This window comes from Enoplosus armatus, chromosome 11, assembly GCF_043641665.1.
Source record: "Enoplosus armatus isolate fEnoArm2 chromosome 11, fEnoArm2.hap1, whole genome shotgun sequence".
NCBI lineage: Eukaryota > Metazoa > Chordata > Actinopteri > Centrarchiformes > Enoplosidae > Enoplosus > Enoplosus armatus.
In genome coordinates, this window is record NC_092190.1 from 14,107,757 (window position 1) to 14,130,856 (window position 23,100).

Sequence of the window (23,100 nt, forward strand, 5' to 3'; positions counted from 1 at the left end):
CTACTTACTTGACAAATCAGTGTTGGCTATTGGTTTGTCATCTCCTGCATAACCAAAGCTCAACAGCTTAGACATGTCGACAGGCGCTGGCCTCTTGTCAAACACTCTGTGAGAACACCAAAGACATAAAGTCCAAATGTGATGGAAGTGCAATTTCATGGAAATCAAACCAGATGGGGCTTTTGTAGTTACAACTATAATTTAATGTTTTGTCATTGCCAAAAGGGCCAGAGAGACACAGTTTAAACATTAAATATGGACCCTACCCTTCCAACATTGTTTACCAAGACAATATATATATATACTCATTACAAAAGTATTCTTCCAACAAAGCGCACAGAGTCAACAACTGGTATTTACAATTCAGAGTCAGTTTTCTCTTCATCTTATACCAAACCACCAACTCTGCTAAACTATCCATCTAAACATGTCATTTAATCTCAGATTCAGCCTTCTTATCTTTCTGTGAAAAAAACAAGACCCAGTATCACTGCACTGCAATTACCAAAATAACGGCTTCTGTCCGTTTTGACACATACGATTGGAGGACTTGCAGTGGATCCTTTGTGGACGTACAGTATCATAACAATACATGCACTATGACCACAATTTTTACTTCACAGTCTTGTCTCTGTAACATTGTGTGTGAGGTTATTTGGGGTTTTTGACAAGTCAATGACATTTTCCCGAAGGAAAAGGGAACACACAGCACAGAACAGCTGTGAGCCAAAGTAAACAGGTGAATGTCCAGACTGGTCTCTCTGTGTGTTTTGTTTGACCTAAGTCGGAATCAGAATCAGAATCAGAAATACTTTATTGATCCCCGGGGGGAAATTGTGCAGCCTGCCATTTCTGCTTAGTCACCACAACATGGAGACGTCCCTTTCAGTTATGCTACCTAAGTACATATTTTTTTTAATTTGTATCCATAGTTAACTAAATTACAAATAAAGCACTACTGATTATAGATTAGGTAGAAAATGTTGAGTATGTATTAAAGTAACATAACTGCTCTGTACTATGACTCCAAAAACCATGTATTCCTTTTACTCAGTTACCTCTGCTAACAGTTGCTGATATGGTCTGACATAATAAGATCAGTGGTCTATAATAAATCTATTCTACTTAGTGCAATTCTGTTACTGAGAGTTGTAATAACAGGCACTCTGAGACACCAGCCACTTGCACTGAATGTAATACGGAGCAACAGCACCATCTTGTGACCACATGAACTTACATCTTCTTGAATTTGCTGGCCTCATAATATTGATTGGATGACTGCAATTTCTCCATCTGGCTGTAATGAACATTGTTGCTCTGCAGAACACAAAGCAAAGCCACAGTGTGATGGTTATTTTATTTATGTAAATAAATCTTATGTAAATAAATAATAATCTCTTGCTTCAATTTGGCAGCATGTATGTCTGCCTGATCAAGTAACAACTAAATGAAGTGTAGCACTACAGCATCACTAACAGTCCTTCAACTTTGTCTTAAAACATTGGGTCATAACAGAATAAAACAACGCAAGAGATAGAATAAATAGTTATTGTGGTAGCTACATTACTTTCTAAATTACTTTGGCATTTCTCTGTTTACCTTCTCTTTGCCATTGCTGCTGCTATCATCCCTCTCCCAGGCTGACATATTGTCAGTCCCAAAGGGGGGATCTAGCAGCTGAAAAGCTCCAGGGTTTTTCTTCTCTTCACTGTTAATTAGACTGTTGGAAAATTAAAACAATATAAGCATATAAAATGTATCCTTCACTTAATGATAGCTGGAATATATAATGAAGAATAAACAGTAACAATCAGCCATCATTATAGACTGTTCCCTCTATTTGACAGTACTTTAAAAGTTTGTTACAAGTGCTATAATAGTAATACTGTAATTGTTAGTGTTATTAACGATATTAACAGTCAAGGTAGCAGGAGCAGGTAGTAGCAATAGCAGCAAATGTGTAATAGTGAGGGAACATTATCAGTATCATTACAGCAGCAGTACTGGCTGTATTAGTACATTAGCAGCAAGTAATAGTGTTAGTAATGGAGGTGGATGCATTCTTTAAACATAAACTGACTACAAGTCTGAGTGTATGATAATAATAACACAAATGTTACAAGTACCGTGGTTTGTTGTTGTCTTCTGATGCAGTGCAGAACCAGTCTGGAGGTTTGTATGCATTCGATTTGGAAGTAATCGTTTCCTCATGCCACAAAAGTCCTGTTGAACAAGGATGAAAAAATAAATAAAAAATAACGTTGGGCGGAAACTATTAACCAGCCAGAGGGGAAAGTGTAGATATAAGGCAACAGGTTAACTCTACCCTTATGCCCTCCTTGTTTTGCAAGCTTGACATAGTCAGAATCACTCTCCAGGACTCCGGTCCTCCGCCCTCGGGCCCTCTCCTCATGAAGAGTGTTCATGGTTGGGGACAGTCCTGGGATCTGGGAGATCTGGCCATTTATTCCATCGTGCCCTGCAATGTTAAAACACAAACACACACACACACACACACACACACACACATTAAAGACAGAAAAAAAAGGAAAGATACCATTTCTATGTATTGCTTCATTTGAACTACACTACCCCACATATCCCCACGCAAGTGATAACTCGGCAGCATCTTCCCACCAGGGTCCGGCAGATCAGTCTCCCTGCTGTCGATACAACGTGCGGCAACTAACGCCAAACTAAATCAGCATAAACAGTTGTACTTGCCAGATTGTGTCGACAGAAGATCGTTACTCGTGAGAACTGAGGATTTTCTAGTGGAAATGGAAACAAAACACTGTCAACCTCCTCGGCGATAGCATGCACGAGCGAGCACTGTCATTAGCATCAACAAACCAGCCTGACTTTACATTCACGTTAGCGTCGGTTAGCTAATGCTAGCTGACGGCAGTTAATTTACCCAAACCTTAAATTGAACACAACTTCTAAGTTACGGCACTATAAGTAGTCTACAGAAAAGAAAACTTTCAACACAGTAAGTTAATTGGCCTACACAAATGTTCTTAACTAAATTCAATTCAGATAGTCTTTTTTTTTTTTTTACTTACTCTGAAGTCATTTTAGACGCAAGGCAAGAAACTGCTGTGTACGGAGCACCGACTGTGTTTGGAAGTTATGGCCGCGTTGCCATGGAAACGTTTTTTAGGCACAGCCCGGAGTACAGCTGCTGCTCCGTGATGTGTGGTGTTGAGAGAAGACTGGTAGTAGGGTACGGTTTCTTCTTGACTCGACACCAAAGGTAAAAGTACTACTGGTGCATTCATGTGTATGCATTACTTTAACGTTGCAGATGGTGGTTGGGCTCGTTTTAATTACTTTATGTACTTCTGGGTAGCATGTCAATACATTTGGTATTAATAATCTAAATCCTCAAAGTAATCAGTGACATGGAGTAGAAGTCTAGAGTGGCATGAAATAGATTTGTACTTAACTTATACTCAAGTTAAGTACAAATATCTCAGTAAGTAAGTGTACTTTCCACCACTCAACGACCCTTTCTGTTTGTGGGCCCATATGTGCTGTGTACTATAGGCTACACTGATGTTTGAAGTGTTAGTGTTAGTGTTGGAATGCTGAAACATTTCTGTAATGTGTTGACAGTGTTGAGTAATGGTTAAAGAAATCATTGATGCATTGCACACTCAGAAAAGATGGATCTCTGGACGGTCTTTGAAGTTATTACTGTGAAATTATAGTCTTCTTTAATGCAAATGTGCCTAGCTATTTGAAAAGATATTTGGTGGTTTTATTACAGATAAATGAGGATGTGCTTCTATGGTACTAAATTCGGCTCTTAATTGCTTTTTTAGTAGCCTAATCTCCATAAGTATTTTAACTGTGATTCACTGCTTAATGATTTGGTTTTGTTATTAAATGAACTATAACTCTTTTAACCTAAGATTTTTTTTCACCCATACTGAATAAGTTGTCCAAGCTCAATACTCTTATTATACTGCTTATTATAATTAATAAAGTAATGATTCAAACTGTCTAGAAATAACTAATGACAAAGTGATAGGAATATAATGATCTCTTTAGGTAAATATTATACATATGAATACCTCATATGATAATGTGTTCGATAACACGTTTTGAAGTGATAATTTTGTTTCTGTTCACGGAACATGTTCACATTTATTGCCTGAAATATGCCCAGTAGCTTGAACCCTTAACTCTCTAAATGCTAGGTTGTGAACATGCGCAGAGCAAATGAAATTGTCCTTTAATTACAGCGCACGTCAAGAGAGCCAGAGAGAATAAGTCAGGACAGGAAATGCACGCTTTTGCTTCAGCATGAAAGCACAGTGTATCGCTGGGTAATCAGATGATGAGAAGAAATATAACACTTAATAGCATTTTGGATGCACAATTAGGTTATTTCATTAGGGGTTTACTGTATTCTATAGTTCAATCTATATTAAATTTACAAAATAGCAAGATGCTACTTCCTACTCCACTACCTTTCAGAAGGAAATGTTGTTGGCTACTTTTTATTCCATTACATTTATTTGACTGACTTTACTGTACTATTTGATTTTGATATGTACATACAAAGCATACGATCATCTTATGACATATAATGCTTTTCTATAGACTTAATAATATTAATAATGATATGATATAGTCTACATAGTGTCCATTCTACATAATGGCCACTTTGACTTTTGAGTACATTCAGCAGATCCTATACTTCAGTAAAAGTAGCAATACCACAATATAAAAATACTCCTGCATTGGAAATGTTTATTAAGTAAAACTACACAAGCATCATAAGACAAATGTACATTAAGTATTAAAAGTAAAAGCGATGAAAAATCCCTGTAAGTTTTATACTATTATATTATCAGAATCAGAATCAGAATCATAAACTGTTTATTGCCAAGTAACATACATTACAAGGAATTTGCTGTGGTCTGAAGGTGCTATTGTTTTGATAACAAATAAGTAGAATATAAAAGCTAAAATAAGAATAAGAATAAAAATAAAAATAAGATAAGATAAATAACAACAGTGCAGTGACCAGAATAAAGTAAAGTGTCCAGTAGGGGGTGGGTGCGTTAATGTAACGCAGGGGGGTGATGTACGTTAATATAACGTATAAGTAGTGTGTGGGGGGGGGGGGGTCAATGTAAGTTCGTCAGGTTGGATATTGGATAATTATAACTGATGCATTCATGTGCAAATAGGATTTTATTTTTTGTAGTTGGTCAAGGGATAGGGGTAGTTTAAGCTAAAACAATGCATCATATTTTGTAAGGACAAGATATGTTTTGTGTATAATCTACATTTATACACTAACTAGTAACTACAACCGTAAAAAGGACCCTGAAATGTAATGGAGTAGAAGTATTATTATAAAATGGAAATACTCAAATGAAGTACCTCAATGCTGTACTTAAGTACAGTAAAATGTACTTACATTTTGCCCTTGTTTTGCAGTAACATTTAAATGTAGACCTTTTACTTAAGTATCACCAACGATGTAGTATTACTACTTGTTCTACCATGACCTGCATTCTTCTTCGACCCCTGGAATAACATTAAATTGAAAGAACGACGAAGAGCTATCTTGTTTTATTTTGAAACTTCTGACCGGAAGAGCCTGTATTTATCGTCTCGTTTAACGCTGGTTAATTACAGTGAGTTGTAGCAAGGTAACTTCCTCCTCCGATCCTGGCTTTTTTTTCTGCCTTCGTGGACTGGGGCTGCGAGTTGTGGAGCCCAGAGAATCCTAATGTGTGAAGAGGAACAACGTTACAAAATGTATCTCGCTTTTTTCTCTCTCCCAAAAATGAACATCGAGTGAATTTGACACTTTTTTTCCCCACCGAGCGAACGGCGGACGATAATGTTGGCGTCATGTAGGCTCTGCCTCTCAGACTTTGGAAAACAAATCGGGTATTGTCGGTGAATTCTCGGGAGATGGCAGAATAGTTCGACCTGCGCCAGTTACCGAGCCCTCATAAAGCACTTTGAAAAATAACCCGCAAGGTAAGTTTAAACATGACGTACCTAAAATGTCTCTAATATTAACATTACCGTCTGTATTGTAATATAGACATTTTGGAGGACGTGCAGAAGTTTGCTGATTTGCAGTAAAATGTTTCGTGACGTGCTCTCGTAAGAGATCCTGCCTCCCTCTGAGCTTTTCTTCGCAAAATCTTGGCCTGTTTTGTTATTGCAGCCACACATTGTATTTACCTTCTTCAGCTTGTGTTGTGTGAACAAATACCCACATCTGATATAAATATGATTTAGCACAGAGGTAGCCATCACGCAGCATATAGCCTATTATTATTTTCATGTGACCGCGTCAGAGAGATGTTTTTGGTTAGTTGTTGTTAAATGGTGATGAGCTCGAGGCCAAAGGGGCTGAAATGAAACGTCTCGGGTCTGCCATTGCGGCTTTTCGTGGTTGTGATTTCTATTTCACAATCAAATCAAGCGCACAACATTGCAACTAGTTGTGACTTTGTTAGGAGTTTTTTTTGTCATGCAAACAGTCTTTGGGAGGGTCGTTCCTGCTTGATCGTGTGTCTCATCATCCCATGCTGAGCACTTTTAACATCACAATCGCACAATCGGGGGTCTGAGGGGTGGGGCGGGGGGGGGGGGGCGGGGGTAGTCCGTGGTTTAATTTTGAACAAGTTGGCGATGCAGAAACACTTAAATATCACCATTGTAGATCTTATAGAAGATGCAAAAACAATTTTTGACGTTCTTTTTCCTGTTGATAAAACAATCAGACCAAACAGGAAATGGTATGTGATAAGATTGCAGGGCAATTACATGTAAAGCCAGCCGACCTGCTGATGAGAGGGTACAAACTTCATTACAAAGGTGTTAATACTTGCTGAAAACATTCAGAGATAATTGTGCAGATTAAAAGATGTGTGAATGGGGATGTCTCACACTGAAGTGCCCTTCTCCTCAGAATCAACTCATTGTGTTAGATCCTTGCTTTCAACAAAATTACATTCCCACATACTAATCAGGTTTTCCTTCACTAGTAGCCCAAATGTCTGGGGAGCACTTGATTGTGCATTTGTTTTTCGCTGCACAGCCAATCTCCCTTTTTAATTTTGTGATGCATTCAGTTGACCACGCTTTTAATGTATATGCATAACAATCTGACAGCCAAACATGTGCAGCTGTGTCTGGCATGGGAGACTGTTAAATCAATGTGGATTAGCCAGAATGTTAAGACCCCATCAGTTGAAGTTGTAATACATTAATTGTTGGTGAGTTTCCTTGGAGTTAAAACAAGTTTGGAGTTAGAAATACACAATTGTTGTTAACATTAATGATTTCTTGCCTTAAGTATTGGGTACTGGAGATTTACCAGTCAATGGAGTAACAAAAGAGGCTGTGACAGGATTACTGCAGTTGAGGTTATTTGTTTTGGTTAGTGGCTGTGTGTTTGTGTTGATGATCTGGAGAATGTAACCGCCTTAGCCGACCAGTCGCTGGGGTCGGGCCTCTTTTTGGGTGCCTGGCGTTCTCAGTGGCTTGCGTCGCGGAGTCTGGCTGATAGTGGTCCCAGATAAACGGACGTCAGGCAGTCTGGGCTGAGATATGGTTCAACTCCAGGGTATCTCTGGGATCCTGTTCTGTTCAGCTGAGGTAACGGGCAGCGGCCTGATTGTGGTTGCTCACCCTGCCATTGTGATTAGTCCTCATTCTCCCCGTCTCTTGTTCTACAACAATGTTATTGTTTGGCTTTAGGCTGGTGGCATTGTTTCAAACAGTCTGTGGCAACTTATTCCTCAACCAGTTAGGAGGTTATCTGTCTCTTTAAGACTAACAATGCACTCCCAACAATAGGACTGGTTCGGGGTCTGTCTTGGCCAAAAACACCGGGAGAGCAGACATCAGAATATTGTTCTTGCATTTGTTTCAAAGAGGCCTTATACGTGTCTGATTTGTGATGCTTGAAGGGTATTTATGATGTTATATATGTTTATCTTTCTGTCAACAAGTTCCTAAGAGCCAGTGCTGAAACAAATTAATCAAGAAAGTTAATCAGTAACAACTTTGATTATTGGTGAATCCTTCATTGTCAATTTCACAAATGAGACGCTATAAGCACAAAATGCTTAATAAGTTGTCAAAATAGTTGGTTAAGAATTTATTGTCAATCAAGCAATTGACCAGCAATTTATGAAGAAAATGTAAATGTCAAACGTAAGTTGGTTCCAGCTCCTCCTACCTAATGATTTGCTGTTTTTCTCTGTTTTACAAATGTGATGTTTTTGTGTTTTGGATTCTTTGAAAGGAAAAATCAAGCTTTCCACTTGGACTCTTGTGTGGCATTTTTAACCTTATCTAACATTTTACAGACTAAATGATTTATCAAAAAAACCATGTCAGAACATAAATTATTAGAAATTTGATAGCAATGTTGAGGTTGTGCCTCATTCAAGTTGTCATTTCCACAGTATGACTCCCGAATTCCTTGGCTGCTGATATTTTGGCCTCTACATCAGTGCACTGCTGTAGCGTTTTTTTTCTGATAGACATAAAGTGTTGTGTATAATTTGCCCACAGAGGTCTGAGCATTTCAGAAAGCATGAGGCAAGTGTGAGTGGGGGGTTGTTGGGGTGGTGGTGGGGGGGTACGCCTCCGATAGCAATCATTTCTCTGTGCACAGTAATTTGGCTGTCAGAACCATCTGGCAGTTTGGGTTGGAACAATATGCAAGGGAGAGGGAAGCGCTAGCTCCAGAACACCCTGAGAGAGTGTTTTTTTGGGGGGGGGGGGGGGGGGTGTATGCATATGTGTGTGTGGAATCAGGTTACCCAGTCTGTCATTAACAAGAGAGCTGCAGTTATGAGACCAAGATAGACTGCTTCAAGTCTGAGCAAGAGTCTGAGGCTCATCGCTCTTCCATGTAGGTGGCTCTCAAGTTAGGGAAGAAAGGGAGGGAGGAAGGAGGGGGGAGAGGGGACACTGTATGTCTGCCTGTGTGTGTGTGTGTGTGTGTGTGTGTGAGACGGTATATGAATGTGTGTGTGTGAGTGGGGTGGGGGCGGCTGAAGGATAGAAAGAGGGCAGGATTTTGGCTTGAAGTCTAGCTCAGAGTAGCAACCTTCAGCTATCTTACTTCAGCTTTTGGCCGTGTGCATGTGTGTGTGCACGTGCATCTATGTGTGTATATGCTGACTTACTAGAAAGTTTGACTAGCAACGAACCTGGCATCAGATGAGGCAGCAGGCTGCAGAGGAACACAGCATGTGGGTTGAATTTGCTTCTGCTCTATGCTCGTGTTCAGCTTTTTAGAAAGGGGCCCTCTGTCTGCAGTGTTATTTTTAGTCAAAAAATCCTTGAGCCTTTTAATAATCATCAGCCTTATGTAGCCCAAACATATCACGATGAGAAGAGCTGTCTGGGACTTGCGGGCACTGCAGTCTCAGCATGACACGGGAAGTTAGAGGGGAAAAAGAGAATGAGATTAAAGACTGCCTGTGTATCTGCCAGATTTTTAGTCTTGTTTCTGTTTGCTGTTTTGGAGCTGGCTCTCCTTCTTCTGGTGGCTCTGCGCAGACTTATTGATTTCTCTTATTCTGTGTTCAAATGTGGATGAGGACCAGTGGAGACAGAGGGAAGGGAGACAAGACACTACTGTCTGCACAGATGCACACACACACACACAGATCTGCAGTGCTCGTGGCTCATCTCCTTTCTCCACACTAACCCCAGACTGCACTGGAGACAGTCTGCAATACACATTTTATGAGCCCTTCACTCGCTTCAGTGCTCTTGTCTTATCGCTCAGCTGTTAGTGGGGAAAGTTATGGCTTTGTTTCAGTTGCTGCCTCTCTCTGATCTCATTCCCAGTCCCAGGCATGGGCTCTTGTTTGGTGAGGGCACTTTGTCTATGAATTGAGAATAATCTGTTTCATCTCTGGGGTCACAGGGTCATAAACTGAAGTAGTTCTGTTGTGATGGTAGTACATCAACGTCACATTGATGGGGCTTGCTTGAATTAGTCCAGCCCATTCCCCATGCCTGAGCCGAATGGGGCATTTATAATGTTTTACTCATTCATTGGTTTTGACGTGCAAGTAGGGCTGGTCAATATGGCTGAAATCAATATCACAATATGATTTTGCGATATGTGCATGTATGTATATTATGATATGGCAAAAGCACTCGTGCAAAATCTAAGGCTGCAATGAATCAATCCATGAATCGAATAATCGATTAGATAAGATACACAATATTATCATATCATTCAACACCGAAAATTCCTAAACACTAATATTGAATTACCACCCAGCCCTACATGCAAGGACCCTTTCCGTCTTAGTTTCCTATTTCTGACTATATCATTTTGTTAGAAAGTGTTTACTACTGGTCTTTTTCCTTAGAAGTCTCTCCTCTCCGGAAGGCCAGGAAACTCCCAGCCATAAAGACCCCATTGGCAGCAGGATGTAATGGCCCGGGTCCGTTGCACTACGGCGCATAGCGCTGTATACGCTTTCGTTCTTTTGTTGCAAGCTGTTTGCTGAGTGATTCTCATCACGGTGGTGAATGGTTTGGTCGATGTTTCAGGTTATCATGTTAGCCCTCTGAGTCCTGTAGCTCAGTCTCTGCCAGGCAGGGCGCAGAATCAGTCAATACTAAACATTCCCTGAGCTTTGAGTAGTTGTACGCACAGCTGGTCTGTTTGCCTGATTTACTTGCTTCACAAGAAGGAAAAATGTGTTTAAAGGGTGTTCAGCGATACAAATCAAGGTGTCCTTTTAAGAAAAGTATTTCCCCAGAGCGGTGAACTTTGTGAGATGGTCATTTGGAGGGAGAGTGTTTGTGCATTCCTCTGTTGGCAAACATAGCTGAGGGCCGTAAAGACGGTGTTTGAATTGGCTGTTTCAAATGTTTTGATGGCTGTGTGAAAATGAATGTCTAATTGCTATGGTGACCATTGCGTAGAAGACCTGTTAACAGTGTCTTCCCAATGCTATAAAACCTTCCAAGTTGTGTCTCACAAGACTTCATGCAACACAAAGCTGTAATCAAACCTGGCGGAACCACAACAAGTACTATTACTGCGTAGAAATTTAAGTGTGATAATGCAGAACTTGAATTTGCATCTGTCTCTCTCTCACAACTGTTACCCTGGGGTACTATGTCTTGTCCAAAAACAAATCAAACCTTGTCATGGTCTGTCAGAGTCAGAGAGTGTTGGTGCAGAGGTGGAAGGTAGGGTGGGACTACAGCAGGAAGAAAAGGCGACTATTGTCTCTGATTACATTTGATCTAGGCGGAATACACTGTGTGTGTGTGCGTGTGTGTGTGCGTGCGTGCGCACACCCTGGGTTACACTGTATCCAAGGAACAAAAACCTGCTATGCTGTTGTCTACTACAATGAATGTGCGAGTGAGAATTGAGCATAAGCAGGGGGGCATTTGCATTTGATTACATTCCTCACATTGTGAAAGGAAGGCAGCTGCTGAGATACTGTAGGGCCCTGAGAGATGGAGCCTGGCTCGACCTGATGGGGCACTGCAGATTCCACAAGCTCTTCCAAGGGGCCACAGAAGTCCCTCTTTCATCTCCCATTTGATGAGGCCCTTGGCCAGCGAAGTGTGTTTCCAAAGGTTAATGAGCTTTGCTTTCTACTCAGTGGAACCACACGTTTTTCACACACAACCTCAGTGTATGACACAGGATATCAAGAAGGGGTCAACCACTGTTACACCAGACAAGTTCAAAGTATTTCAATACTGTTGCCAATGCAATACCTGAGGCTTGGTTTTGTTTTGTTTGTGTGCTCTGCTAGTATGCAGATTGAATTCCAAGTGGACCAGAAGAATGCTGTAATGAACTGACATAGAAGTAGTGATGGTTAGATCCCTCAAACAAGCTGCTCACTTGATGTTGTTTTGCCAGAAAATATTTCATATATTTCATTCCTGCTGCCACAGTGATGCCACTTTGATTGTCAGTCTAAAACATTGGTCTTAGAATCGAGAGAGAGACATTCACTGATTTAGAGCTTTGGTGTCAAAATTCTGACAGTTTCAGAAATGTAGGATCAAATTCTCACAGCGTGACTGCTGTTTCGAGTCTACAAACCGGCCGCTCAGAATACTGTAGAGAATAATAAAGGAAGTCCAAACCTTGAGTATTGTTTTGTTGCATTTTCAAAACACAAGAGCTGTGCATAGGGATGCATTGACTTCACGTCTCCGCTTTTTTTATAGCCCTACATTTCATCAGGCATTCATCACACACACTCAGAATGGATGTCGTACAGCCTGACACAGATCTGGGACCAAGATTTTATTCGATCCATCTTGCACAGTGTGATATGTAATGAACCTGCAAGATTGCTGATATCACACGGCGTGTAGGGGCCTTAAGCCAAACGGCAACTACACAACAAACCTTCCACTAGATGACAAGGCTCATCAAATCTTCAATCTTAAATTGGTTTTCCTCAAGGTATTTTGGAGATGACATAATCGGAGATTGGTCTGTTTTCAGGCACCATAATTAATGTGTAAATATGATTGTTGAGACAAGCATTTATTTCACGAGTATGGATAATTGAGGAATTAATAACATAGCCAAAAGTAATGTGGAAACCGCTTTATGCACAGACAGCCCTAGACTTTTGGACTGCAGTTTTGTTTGGCTTGTCCCTGTGATACTCAAATATTATTTAAATCCATCACTGATGTTTGAATCATTAGTGTGCACCCTTTTTTTTAAAAAGGTAAGATTCATTGTAATCTATTGTATTCCCTCATAATCTACAAGAAAGTTGAGGTTGTGTATTGTTGTGACTTGTTTTTAGTCATCCAAAGTGTTGTATTTGGCTGTAGGCAGAGAATGTTTTTTTGACTGAGGTGAACGTGTTGATTTGCTGAGCTGTAGTGTGAATATGAATGTGGGCTGCTGCTGCAAAGAGGACGACTTTCGCCCTCCGGTCTGTATTACACCCACATCCACCTAGGAGCGAACCATCTGTGTGTCCCTGATGGCATGCTGGCACTTTGGCTGTTTGGGTCTGGGTCGGGGACGGGGACAGGGACACGAACAGCAGGCTCCGCATTGCCCCAGTCTCTGCCTGTTTCTTCCCTCGCCGCCCTGCGGTTTGCTGCAGTTTTCTCGGTGCCCAGGCTATTTGTGCCATGGTAACTGTGCCAGCCTGCCAGCTCAGACACAGATTCCACCTCTCTTCTCCCTCTCTGCCAGCATGATGACTCAGCAGCTCCTGCAGGGCTTCCAGCCTCCTCCCTCCTCAACCTCAGTGATACACCATGCTCATCAGACAAAGTAGTGTTTTGTCATTCTCTCCTTCGTCTTGACCTGAATACAAAACAGACCAAAATAATAAAGCATCCAACGAGAATAATATGTTTCGTTTGTTATTGAAAGCTATGTAGCTAGGTATAAATGTCACCTAGAAACAACAAATGGTGATGAAATATTAGGTTTAACACTCGTGTAGTCTTGTAAGTGGGAATGTGTAGCAACTCTTCATATGTATTTGAATCATCATAAGAGTCTACATGCTTCTCTTTTTGGGTTCAGTTGTACCAAATCGAGCATTTGAGTGGCACGTTTAATCATCTCCATCTAATCACTTTAAGCTCAGCTCAACTTCTTAGAGAAGTGCTTATCAAGATAGCCCTCTGGAGTGGGATCACTGGAAAGAGTCTGGGAAGGAAACGTGGCATCATAAAACAGGAGCCTTGATATGTAGGATCATTTTCAAGTCCCTCTAGCAGCTCTCAGCAGGAGTCAACCCTAACATACTTTTCACCCGGCCAAGTCTATTTCAACTATTTCTCCCCGGGTTGTACACACATTGGCTACCTTGTGTTGAGCTCAATGTGAGTTCTGTATTTCCATGTGTAAGGTCAGTGCTTACGCATCTCAGAGGCATTGATACCATCATACAAAATACCTGTGGTGGAAAAAGTATCCAGATTATTTACTTAAGTAAAATCAGTCCATTTGAAGTAACAGTCCTGCATTCAGAATTTTTCTAAAGGAACAGAAGTTTTATCCCCTAAAGATGGAGTAGAATTTTGAACTAGCATAAGATGGAAATATCAGAACATTGTACTTAAGTACAGTTCTTGATTTACTTTCTACCACTGCAAAACATGGGCTGAAGACACTCACAAGAAATGGCAACCAATGCATTGTAAAACAAACAGCTTAATCACAATAAGCTTGCATAAAATGTAGCTCTGCTTTATACTGTAGTGATACCCATTCGATTATTAATTCCAACCGCAATAAACATTGTAAAATATATCTTACGTTATAATTACCATGTGGTATTTATATTGGTTTCCTATTACACCACTTTAGAGGACATAGGAAGAGGGAATAAAAGGAAATATGAGGGGTTGAGACAGATAGAGGGGGGAAATGAGAGCACACCCTTGGCAGGATGTCAGCTCTGTGAACACACACTGCAGAGCACTGCCAGAGAATTCAATACGCAGGGATAGAGGGCTGCAACATACACACACACACACACACACACACACACACACACACACACACACACACACACACACACACATTCACGCGCAGCGCCATAAAGTTGTCTGCTCAGATCGCAATCGTTTCTGCAGATGCTAGCGCTGCCTCTCTCCTTTCCAAGAATCCCTTCTGAGGTCTCCAATATCAGAACTAGTCCTGGCTGTGTATTCGTCAAGCAAAGCTGGTAGCTGGCTTGATGATATGTTACCAGCTAGCTATGCCTCTTGTGTGGATAGATGCACGAACATATACATACAGGCTGCTCAAAAAGCCCTCAGGTTTTGCAGTGACTGAAATATATAATACACATAACAGGACTACTCAGCTGCCTGTGTGTGGCTCCCTGCTTACGATAGCTCATTTAAGACAAAGTGTCTGTGTGGGAGATATGAATTGAGACAGAGATAATTTCAGTACCCCGCCGAGGGTCTTTCAGCAGTAAATGTAAACAAAAATGCAGCAAATCATTTACCTATGCTAATTGAAGCAATTAAATGGAGCCCCATGACCTGCTCTACTTAGTTAATTGAGGTGAGTTATTGATCCGTCAGCAGCGTGTGAGTCAGGATATGGGGCTCTTTGTAGTCAATATCAAGATTACCAGTCAGACAGAATCACTTCTTTTTTTTTTTTTTTTCAGGGCTCTAGTGTGTGCTCCAGACTATTGTCTTTTACTCCTGTGCTTATCTCTTTATCCTGTTTCCTCCGGCCCCCCTGGTTTCAGCGCAGCCCAGCCGGCCGTCCCCCACCAGCATGGTGCCCTTCTTCCCGCTGTCCCCCTGGGCGCTGACACCAGACACCTCCTTGTCCCACTTCCCTCCCTTTAGCCTACCTCACTGCTGCAGCCCACCCCGGCCCTCGTGTCTCTTCCACATTGGCCCGGTTCGCTGCCCTTCTCTGACCCACTGTCCCCCAGTTGCCCCCTGGCTATACCTCCCTTGCCTCCTCATGCCCTCCCTGCCCCCATTGCTGCTCCCCTCTCCCCTGGTCCAAAGGGAGCAGACAGAGCTCCTGATTATCTCTGTGTGGCAGCCTCTGTTTTGTGCTCTGATTAAAGGAGCAGCATGTGGTCTGTGTGTGAGCGGCCCGTACAGACGCCGCCGTTGGGCTAATGCTAACATTACGTGCTTAATCATTTATGTCTGGGAGACGGGCACAAAGGCTTGGAGGGGGTGGAGGCAAGGGGGGCACTGGGGTATTTATCTTTGGCGCAGATGCACTCAGGCGCACACACACATGCTTCCAAGATAACAGCCCCAGTGCTTAGTATGGCATAAACGGGGCACGCTGCAGGCTATGATGTCTCTACAAAACTCACATATCATCTTTATAAAACGGGTAGCTGGGGGGGGGATTTTTCCCTTGAGTTTCCAGCGAGTTAAATTGGTGGTCTGTTTTAAAATCTGTCACTGGATAAAGAAAACAAACAAACATAACTGCACGGCGTATGTGGACGCTTCTACAGACGCATTAAATATTGAAGGATTAGACTGTCTCCAGGTCTCTAAACGATAGTATTTGGGCACCCACACTCATTCTCCCCGCTGTGCTCCTCTCCTCTTTCTCCTCCTCCTCCTCCTCTCTCGTCTGTCTGCTCCTCTCCCCTCACTGCCAAGCAGCCTGTCCCTCCAACACACACACAGACATCAACACACACACTCACGCACAGAGGCAGCCAATAGGAGAGCACCAGTCTCTCCATTGCTTGCCACTCAATGCCTTGTTGCCAGGACAACAGGAAGGCATGAGACCCACTTTACTTGAGCATTTTAAACTTGGTGTTGACTCTTTTTTTCTTCTGAAAATAAGAAAAGGTCTGTAAAATTGCTCTCTCTAATACTCTTAGGACAACAGCAAATCCTGTCATTATCTGTCTGTCTCTCTTGGTCTTCTGTCTCACTGAATGGTGTCCCGAAAGATGTTTTACAAAAATACTAAAGGTATTCAAATGCATCGATATAAAAATTGTTTTCTTTGGAGGCAACATCAACCCCTTTTCGCCTGGCAAAATATACATATTCATCTGAGTGCAGCCCTCATTTTTGTGCTTTTCTCCCCCCCCCCCCTAGGTCTACAATGACGGTTGGGGACATGTTTCTTTTGATTTTGATCATCCTGGTCCTTCCCTGTTCCAGCTTGGAAGGTAAGTGTCTTGTCACAAAACACAGCTTGTCACATCAGGAAGCCTTTTTTCAGAAGAGAGGAGAGGTTTCTGCAAGGATAAATAGACAGGATTTGGTTGAATTTAGCCCTCTTTCTCCGTCTGAACGTGGAGTTATCTGTCGCACATCCTCGTTACTGCAAAAGAACAAGATTACAGTAGGTCAAACACTGTCACTGGAGGTCCCAAGCACATACAATAGCTGGAAAGATGTGTACTAGATGCCTTCTCTTTTACTCTAGTTAACATATACACAATCTTTCTGCCTCTGTGTCTTTCTCTTTCCCCCCTCAAGTCTCTTACATGCGTAGACCAAATATTCACACAATCTTTTTTTCCTTTCACCACCCCTCCTCAGTCTGTCTCGCTCTCATCTGCTGTCTCTCAGTGTTATTTTAAACAACTGCAGTGGCGATGGAATGCAGTGGAAAGTGGAGGGTTTTTTTTTTAGGGTGGCAAGCCACACTTGTCCCCATACTTACAATAGATATACATGCATCCTCATAAGAGGGATAAGCACTGATCAGCTGTTGTCACAGAACATTTGGAAGCATATTAGAGATTAAAATCCTCCTTAGCAGGGCTAAATCTATTTTCAATGATGAATTATTTCCATGATTGTTTTTTTCTTTTTTCTGTTGTAGGTGACGTCAACGTGAGAAACTCTGAATGCTTGTGTGACGGAGCGTCCTGCAGCGGTGGGGACCGGTGTTTCGGCCAGCAGTGCTTCACCTCCCTGTCCGTACTGAATGGGACATCGGTCCTTCAGAAGGGCTGCGTTGTGGCTAATGAGGAAGGGTCCTTGCGCTGCGGAAGCCCGCCAACTCCTGAGCTGGTGGTAGAGTGCTGCTATGGGAATTTATGTAACATGAACGTCTCCTTGCAGTCACCGGTAAAAGGTGAGCTGTTTGCATCATGACACTGCGTGAAAAATATCCTGCCTAAACTTCTGTAGGATTTTCATTATCAGTCCCACTGGGACAAGTCCGTTACCTGAAGTTCATCATTCAGTCTTTTTAAATACAGTGGAATGAAGAAAGTGTCATTTTAGTAGTACTAGTAGTAAAGACTGTAGTAGTAGTAAACTCAAATAAGATAATCACATTTTCAGACACAACTCTTCATATATGTAAAATAAAAACCTTTAAACACAATTTGCTTGGAATTTTATATTTAGCAGGGAAATATCACATTTTCTGTCATACATTTAAACTTACTTGGCCTCCTCAGGCAGCCAGCAGAGATACATTTTCAGTTTACATGTTTTCTAATCTGAGTGAATGCCATTTAATTTAATGGGATACTAATGGTATTGCTCTAATGGGTTTCCCCGTTTTCCTATTTCCTCTTATCAGATGTAGAACTGTCTGCTGGCAGACCAGTCCTCAGAGACCAGGAGTGTGTGTGCGAGGGCGGCGTGTGTGAGCGTGATCATCGCTGTGCAGGCCAGCAGTGTTTCTCCTCTCTGAGGATGATTGATGGGGTGGCTGTCCAACAGAAGGGCTGCCTGAGGGACGACGATGAGGGCAGAGCCACCTGTGCCATGCCACCCTCATCAGCCCATGTTGTCAAGTGCTGCCAGGGCCATCTGTGTAACATGAACGTCACTGTGCAAGCTCCAGGGAAAGGTGACTTTGGACACATTGTACACATTGTACACATTTATCTTGGCTGTCGTTCGCCACAGACCTTATGTCACTTAAGATTGTGCAAAAGTTCAGCTTTGGATCTGATGTCTCATTATACATTTCATTTTATTTTCTTGAATTTGAATTCATTTTTAAAACACCACAAGAAGTTGTATGTGATTTTTATAGTAATGCAGGAATAGCTTTATCTCATATCAAGAGTTTACTTATTTACCAGCCATGTCTTCTTCCTGAATCTTTTGCAGAGGAGGAAGTAAAGCCCCCAATCAAAGAGGAGCATGCGTGTGTGTGTGAGGGCAGCTCATGTGCCACAGGGAATCGTTGCATGGGCCACCAGTGTTTCTCCTCTCTAACTGTCAGCGCCGGCTCCCTGGTGTACCAGAAAGGCTGCTTCAACGTCTATGAGCAGAGCACACTGACCTGCAAGACCCCACCTTCCAGAGACCAGATTGTGGAATGCTGCCATGGCCACCTGTGTAACATGAACAGCACTGTGAAGCTGCCGGTCAAAGGTACAGTACTATACTACCCAGAATGCATCACAAACACAGTTAGTTTTCTGTACCTTTCTATCAAAGATGCTCAAGAGCTCCATCTGTTGATTTCAACATTGAACTGTGTACTTTTAAAGTCACTAAACTCGTTCCAGACAGAGTGCAGCATAGATTTCATCTGTTCAGAATAGTAACGACCATGTGGGCTAGTTATTACTGTCTTAGACAAAGTAACACATATTCATTCCTCTCCATCATTGTCTACTGAGAGGGCTACGCCATCAGGCTGTGAAATTGTCATGCCATGGCTGTTCTAGATGGTTTCTTTTGGCCTGAGTTACACCTCTGTGGTCACACTCCTGGCACCTTATGAAACAGAAATGAGGGAGACAGTGGGCAACCAAAAGGAGGTTTTGAATATTATTTAGTCATGGTCCACTTCCCCTCTGTCCTCTCGGAGATGTCAGAGCTGGCTGACAAGAGCCCAGAGGGTGAAGCCACCTGGGAATCAAGGAGAGGTGGGCATCTGTACACAGAGCTGATGTTGCCTTTTTGTTTCTTTCACCTTTTATTTTTCTATAAAAGCAGTCTTTTGTATTGTATTTTATAAATAAATATTTATACCTAAAATACTGTAGCTGTATTTTTTGGTAATACTATGTTTGGGGATTAGATCAGAGCTAAATACAATTTTCAAATAGTAAATATTTGTTATTTTGACTTATCTGGGGAGAATTGCTCATAATATATTGCAACCCACCACTGTCTTGTTCAGTTGCCACACATACAATAATCATGTGAAATATATTTGTTTAAGTTGTCTAGCTAAATGCATCCCTTCCCATGTGTTTGGTTCAAGTCTAGTGAGTTGCCAGAATGTGTTGCTCGTTGTGTGTATGTGGGAGAAACATTTCATTATTCCAGTTGAGAAAAGTGGATCATTGTCTGTGCTGCAGGCAGAGCTGAGAAGTGTTTCCCTTGGAATGTTTGGGAAGTGTGAATGGTGGTCAGCTTCTCAGGCTGGCCTCTGCTGACCTGTGACTGTGTTTTATTTTTGAACATTGAATTGGCCCTTCACATAGATCCTGTTCATGGTGTTGTTATTTATTGTCCTCCAAAGTCCAATACCGTTTTTGTCTGAACAGTTTTGATTGCTGGTGACTTAAACATCCACGTTGATGACATTTCTGATGGTTTTGCTACTGAATGTTTAAACATTATTATAGCCTGTGTCAGGCCCTACTCAAACATGTGGCCAAGCAGTGGACTTAGTTTTTCACCTTTCATAGACAAGATTGAGGACATTCGATTGAAGATTCACTCCTGGATCTGACTTGTCTTGCTCTCAGCTGGATACTTTGCATGTTTTTAAGGAAATGTATTTGTTGGCTGTGATTTCGTATTTGATGTTCTCCTGCTTTCTTTTATTTGTCCTTGTTTGTGAAGCACTTTGTAACGGTAGTTTTGAAATGTGCTATATAAATAAAATTATTATTAATTCTATTACGTGAATGCTCATGCGCATGTGTGACCACCCTTAACTGGTTTCTTCAGAGGGTCTGCAGAGTGCTGCAAACCTGTGATTTGTATATGGCCGAGCCTCCGTATGTATGGCCCAGTCAGACAAAAAGACTTTATCCTCAGTGTACATAATTATGATTTGAGAATTAAGTTCTAGTGGACGCTCCCATCTGTTGTTTACCTAAGCAACTACACTCAGTTGCAAATCACGCTTTAATTTGTGTTCTAAAGATGTCCAAAATGATGACCTGATAGTTTGAAGAAAAGTCACACATTGTACATTTTTCTCTCCCCTCACAGCTGATGAGCTGTCCAACTACAGCGTGACCACACTGGCTGTTGTCATTGTGGCGCCCATCATCGTCCTCATCGTCCTCTCTGCTATCGCTATCCTGGTGTTCAGACGCATCCACAACAACCAAATGGAGAGACTGACATCACGAGACGCAGAATATGGAACCATCGATGGCCTCATAGCATCTAACGTGGGGGAGAGCACTCTGGCGGTGAGTAGTGGACACTATGTTGGAGGCTTCCTCCCAAGCTCATTAGGAGACCAGTATAAGAACTGCTCAAGGCATATTTTAATTGACTGGTATGCTGAATATTAATCCAAATCAAATTCCAGTTCTTTATTTTAACCCACCTCTTTCCCTCTATGCTAGCTGCCATATACTGTTGGTTTTACTATTTGATGTATCTGAAACGTCAGTGTGAGCACAGCTGTAATATGTAAGAAAATATATATCAGCTCAGGACTTGGTGAAGATTATGTAATATTAAATAAGTTGGATCAGCTTTTTGAAACACTTTTAGAGCTTTTTTCAGAGAGTATTTTCACATATACTATTGAATGTGGATGAAATTGTTATTTTGTACATTTCTCAGCTGATAAAAATATAGGTCAGTTTGCTTTCTTTAAATATTTAACCAATGTAAACAAATGTAGTTCCAATATCTAAACACCTATCGATCATTTTGAGAGTGATCCGATCTTGTTTTTTGCTTTAGGGTGGCTCTTTTCTGTACACTTGGATCAGAGAGAACCCCCTTCTAAAATTATGTGTTGTATTAACTTAAGTGATTCAGCTGATGAGTTAAAACACTGTTGCATTAGTGGAGACGTCCGCCCCTTCTTTGTACACATTTGCACTATTTACCACGAGCTAATATACAATAGAGACATGATGGCACGATAATCCTTGTTTGCCTCTTTTTAATCCAGATTTGTGATCAAGGCGGTCATGTGGTGGCACTGTAATCAAGAGTTTAGTCTTGTATGCTGTGATTGACCCAAACATGACACAAATACTGAATTGGACACTTGTAGCAGTCCATAGAAAGCATGTTTTTTTTTTCCCAACGTAATGCCAGTCAAATTAAGTCCTCCTTATAAAAAAATAAAAATGTAGTGAGTGAGTCCTTCAGGCCAAGTCAAAATAAACCAGTTCACTGGACCGTTGTTGTTCTTTTTTAGTTCCATTGGGTTTATTATGACTTCCAAAAATCCCCAAAACCTTATGTTTAGTTCAGCAAATGTTATGAAATTATAGATAGATACACACTGTATAAACACAGAGGCAATGTTTAAGCCTAAATTATATATTATAGAGCTTGGTGTCATTAGGTCAACGTGTGTGCAAGGTCTATCACTTATGAACTTTGTATACTTTCCAGATCATAATCTCAAGAGTACTTAATAATTCTTGTGCAATGCATAGTGGCTGCACATGCATAACATATGTGTGGGTGGTGTTATTGCTGGAATTAAATGGTAAAACTTGTTTTGCATTTTTTCAGTTATTTTTCCAGTGTCCTTTTGCTGTTTATTTTCTCTCCACTCAGCCATGGATTGTAAGTTTTCTGCAGAGTGGTTTATGTTTTGAGGCCCACTAAACTGATCCAGAGGTTAGGTGGAGCCCTGTGGTAAGCGTTTAGTCTGAAAGCCAGCACATTCACTGGCTCACACACACTGTGTAATCAAGTTCAGCAGGGACTGCTCACAGCATAGCTTGTGCCTTAACAAAATACATGGCCGTTACCGTCCATTTTGTGATTCTATATCCTAACTAAATCATACTTAGTACTTTTTTTTTTTTATTATGGAAAGCATTTATTGAATGTCTGTAGCACAAATGTTCTGTCATGGACCATAGATTCTCTTTTTGTAAGCATGTCTAAACTCTTCAAAGCCCAGATTATCCCATTTATCTTTAATTATGAAACTTGTAAATAACATGTCCAACTGTTTACTAAAACTATGATCATTCATGTATGTGTGTGTGTGTGTGTGTGTGTGTGTGTGTGTCAGAGAAAGAAATAGCTGATTTTGGCTGTCTATCAAGCTATTTCCAAAGTCCATCAATGCACTTGGCAACGGAAAGCCCAAATATGGAGCCACAGAATGTTTGTTTCAGCATAATTAAAAAGTGCTTGGCAGCACCATGAGAACGGTTATTAGGAACAGTGGTGTGGCTGTGAAAAGCAAATCGGACTGAAACACATGTGCTTGTCCCTCTGCAGCCTGCTGCCCAGAAGTCGTCTCTGATTATAATGATATTGCAGCGTTCTGATTGCATTCTGCTGCTTAACGGCCTGGCCCAAATATGCCCTCCTGAAAAACAATCCTCCTGTACCAAAGAGAGGGATTTAAACTCTCTGCAGAGTAACTCATCATTCATTTTATGGCCTCTGTCTTGCATTCCTGTGTTGTGATTCCAAATTGTCTCTCAGGCAGCTCTTGCATTA

At 41.4% G+C, this 23,100-nt stretch overlaps 2 protein-coding genes across 2 annotated transcripts in view; one reads left to right on the forward strand and one right to left on the reverse strand.

Annotated features, from left to right (window-relative positions):
- On the reverse strand, nucleotides 1–13,160 carry LOC139292658 (uncharacterized protein C7orf57-like). The gene is made up of 6 exons (XM_070915020.1): nucleotides 12,971–13,160; nucleotides 2,327–2,479; nucleotides 2,127–2,223; nucleotides 1,600–1,720; nucleotides 1,238–1,317; nucleotides 1–106 (listed from the first exon to the last, which is right to left on the reverse strand). Exons 1-6 carry the CDS (start codon nucleotides 13,158–13,160, stop codon nucleotides 1–3), a joined length of 747 nt encoding a protein of 248 aa, XP_070771121.1.
- Nucleotides 5,874–23,100, forward strand: part of LOC139292556 (activin receptor type-1-like) — a 23,120-nt gene continuing 5,893 nt past the window's right edge. The window contains exons 1-6 of the mRNA XM_070914917.1: nucleotides 5,874–6,009; nucleotides 16,597–16,670; nucleotides 17,333–17,587; nucleotides 18,044–18,316; nucleotides 18,583–18,849; nucleotides 20,653–20,858. Of these exons, the coding sequence (XP_070771018.1) occupies nucleotides 16,604–16,670; nucleotides 17,333–17,587; nucleotides 18,044–18,316; nucleotides 18,583–18,849; nucleotides 20,653–20,858 (1,068 nt within the window). The 5' untranslated portion in view covers nucleotides 5,874–6,009; nucleotides 16,597–16,603. The remainder of the gene's footprint in view (nucleotides 6,010–16,596; nucleotides 16,671–17,332; nucleotides 17,588–18,043; nucleotides 18,317–18,582; nucleotides 18,850–20,652; nucleotides 20,859–23,100) is intronic.

Coding starts and splice junctions, on each gene's coding strand:
- LOC139292658 (XM_070915020.1), bottom strand. CDS start 13,160: ATGGCACAAATAGCCTGGGCACCGAGAAAACTGCAGCAAACCGCAGGG. Junction 1,721..2,126: donor GAAGACAACAACAAACCACG/GTACTTGTAACA, acceptor ATTTTCCAACAG/TCTAATTAACAGTGAAGAGA. Junction 1,318..1,599: donor GCAGCAATGGCAAAGAGAAG/GTAAACAGAGAA, acceptor TGTGTTCTGCAG/AGCAACAATGTTCATTACAG.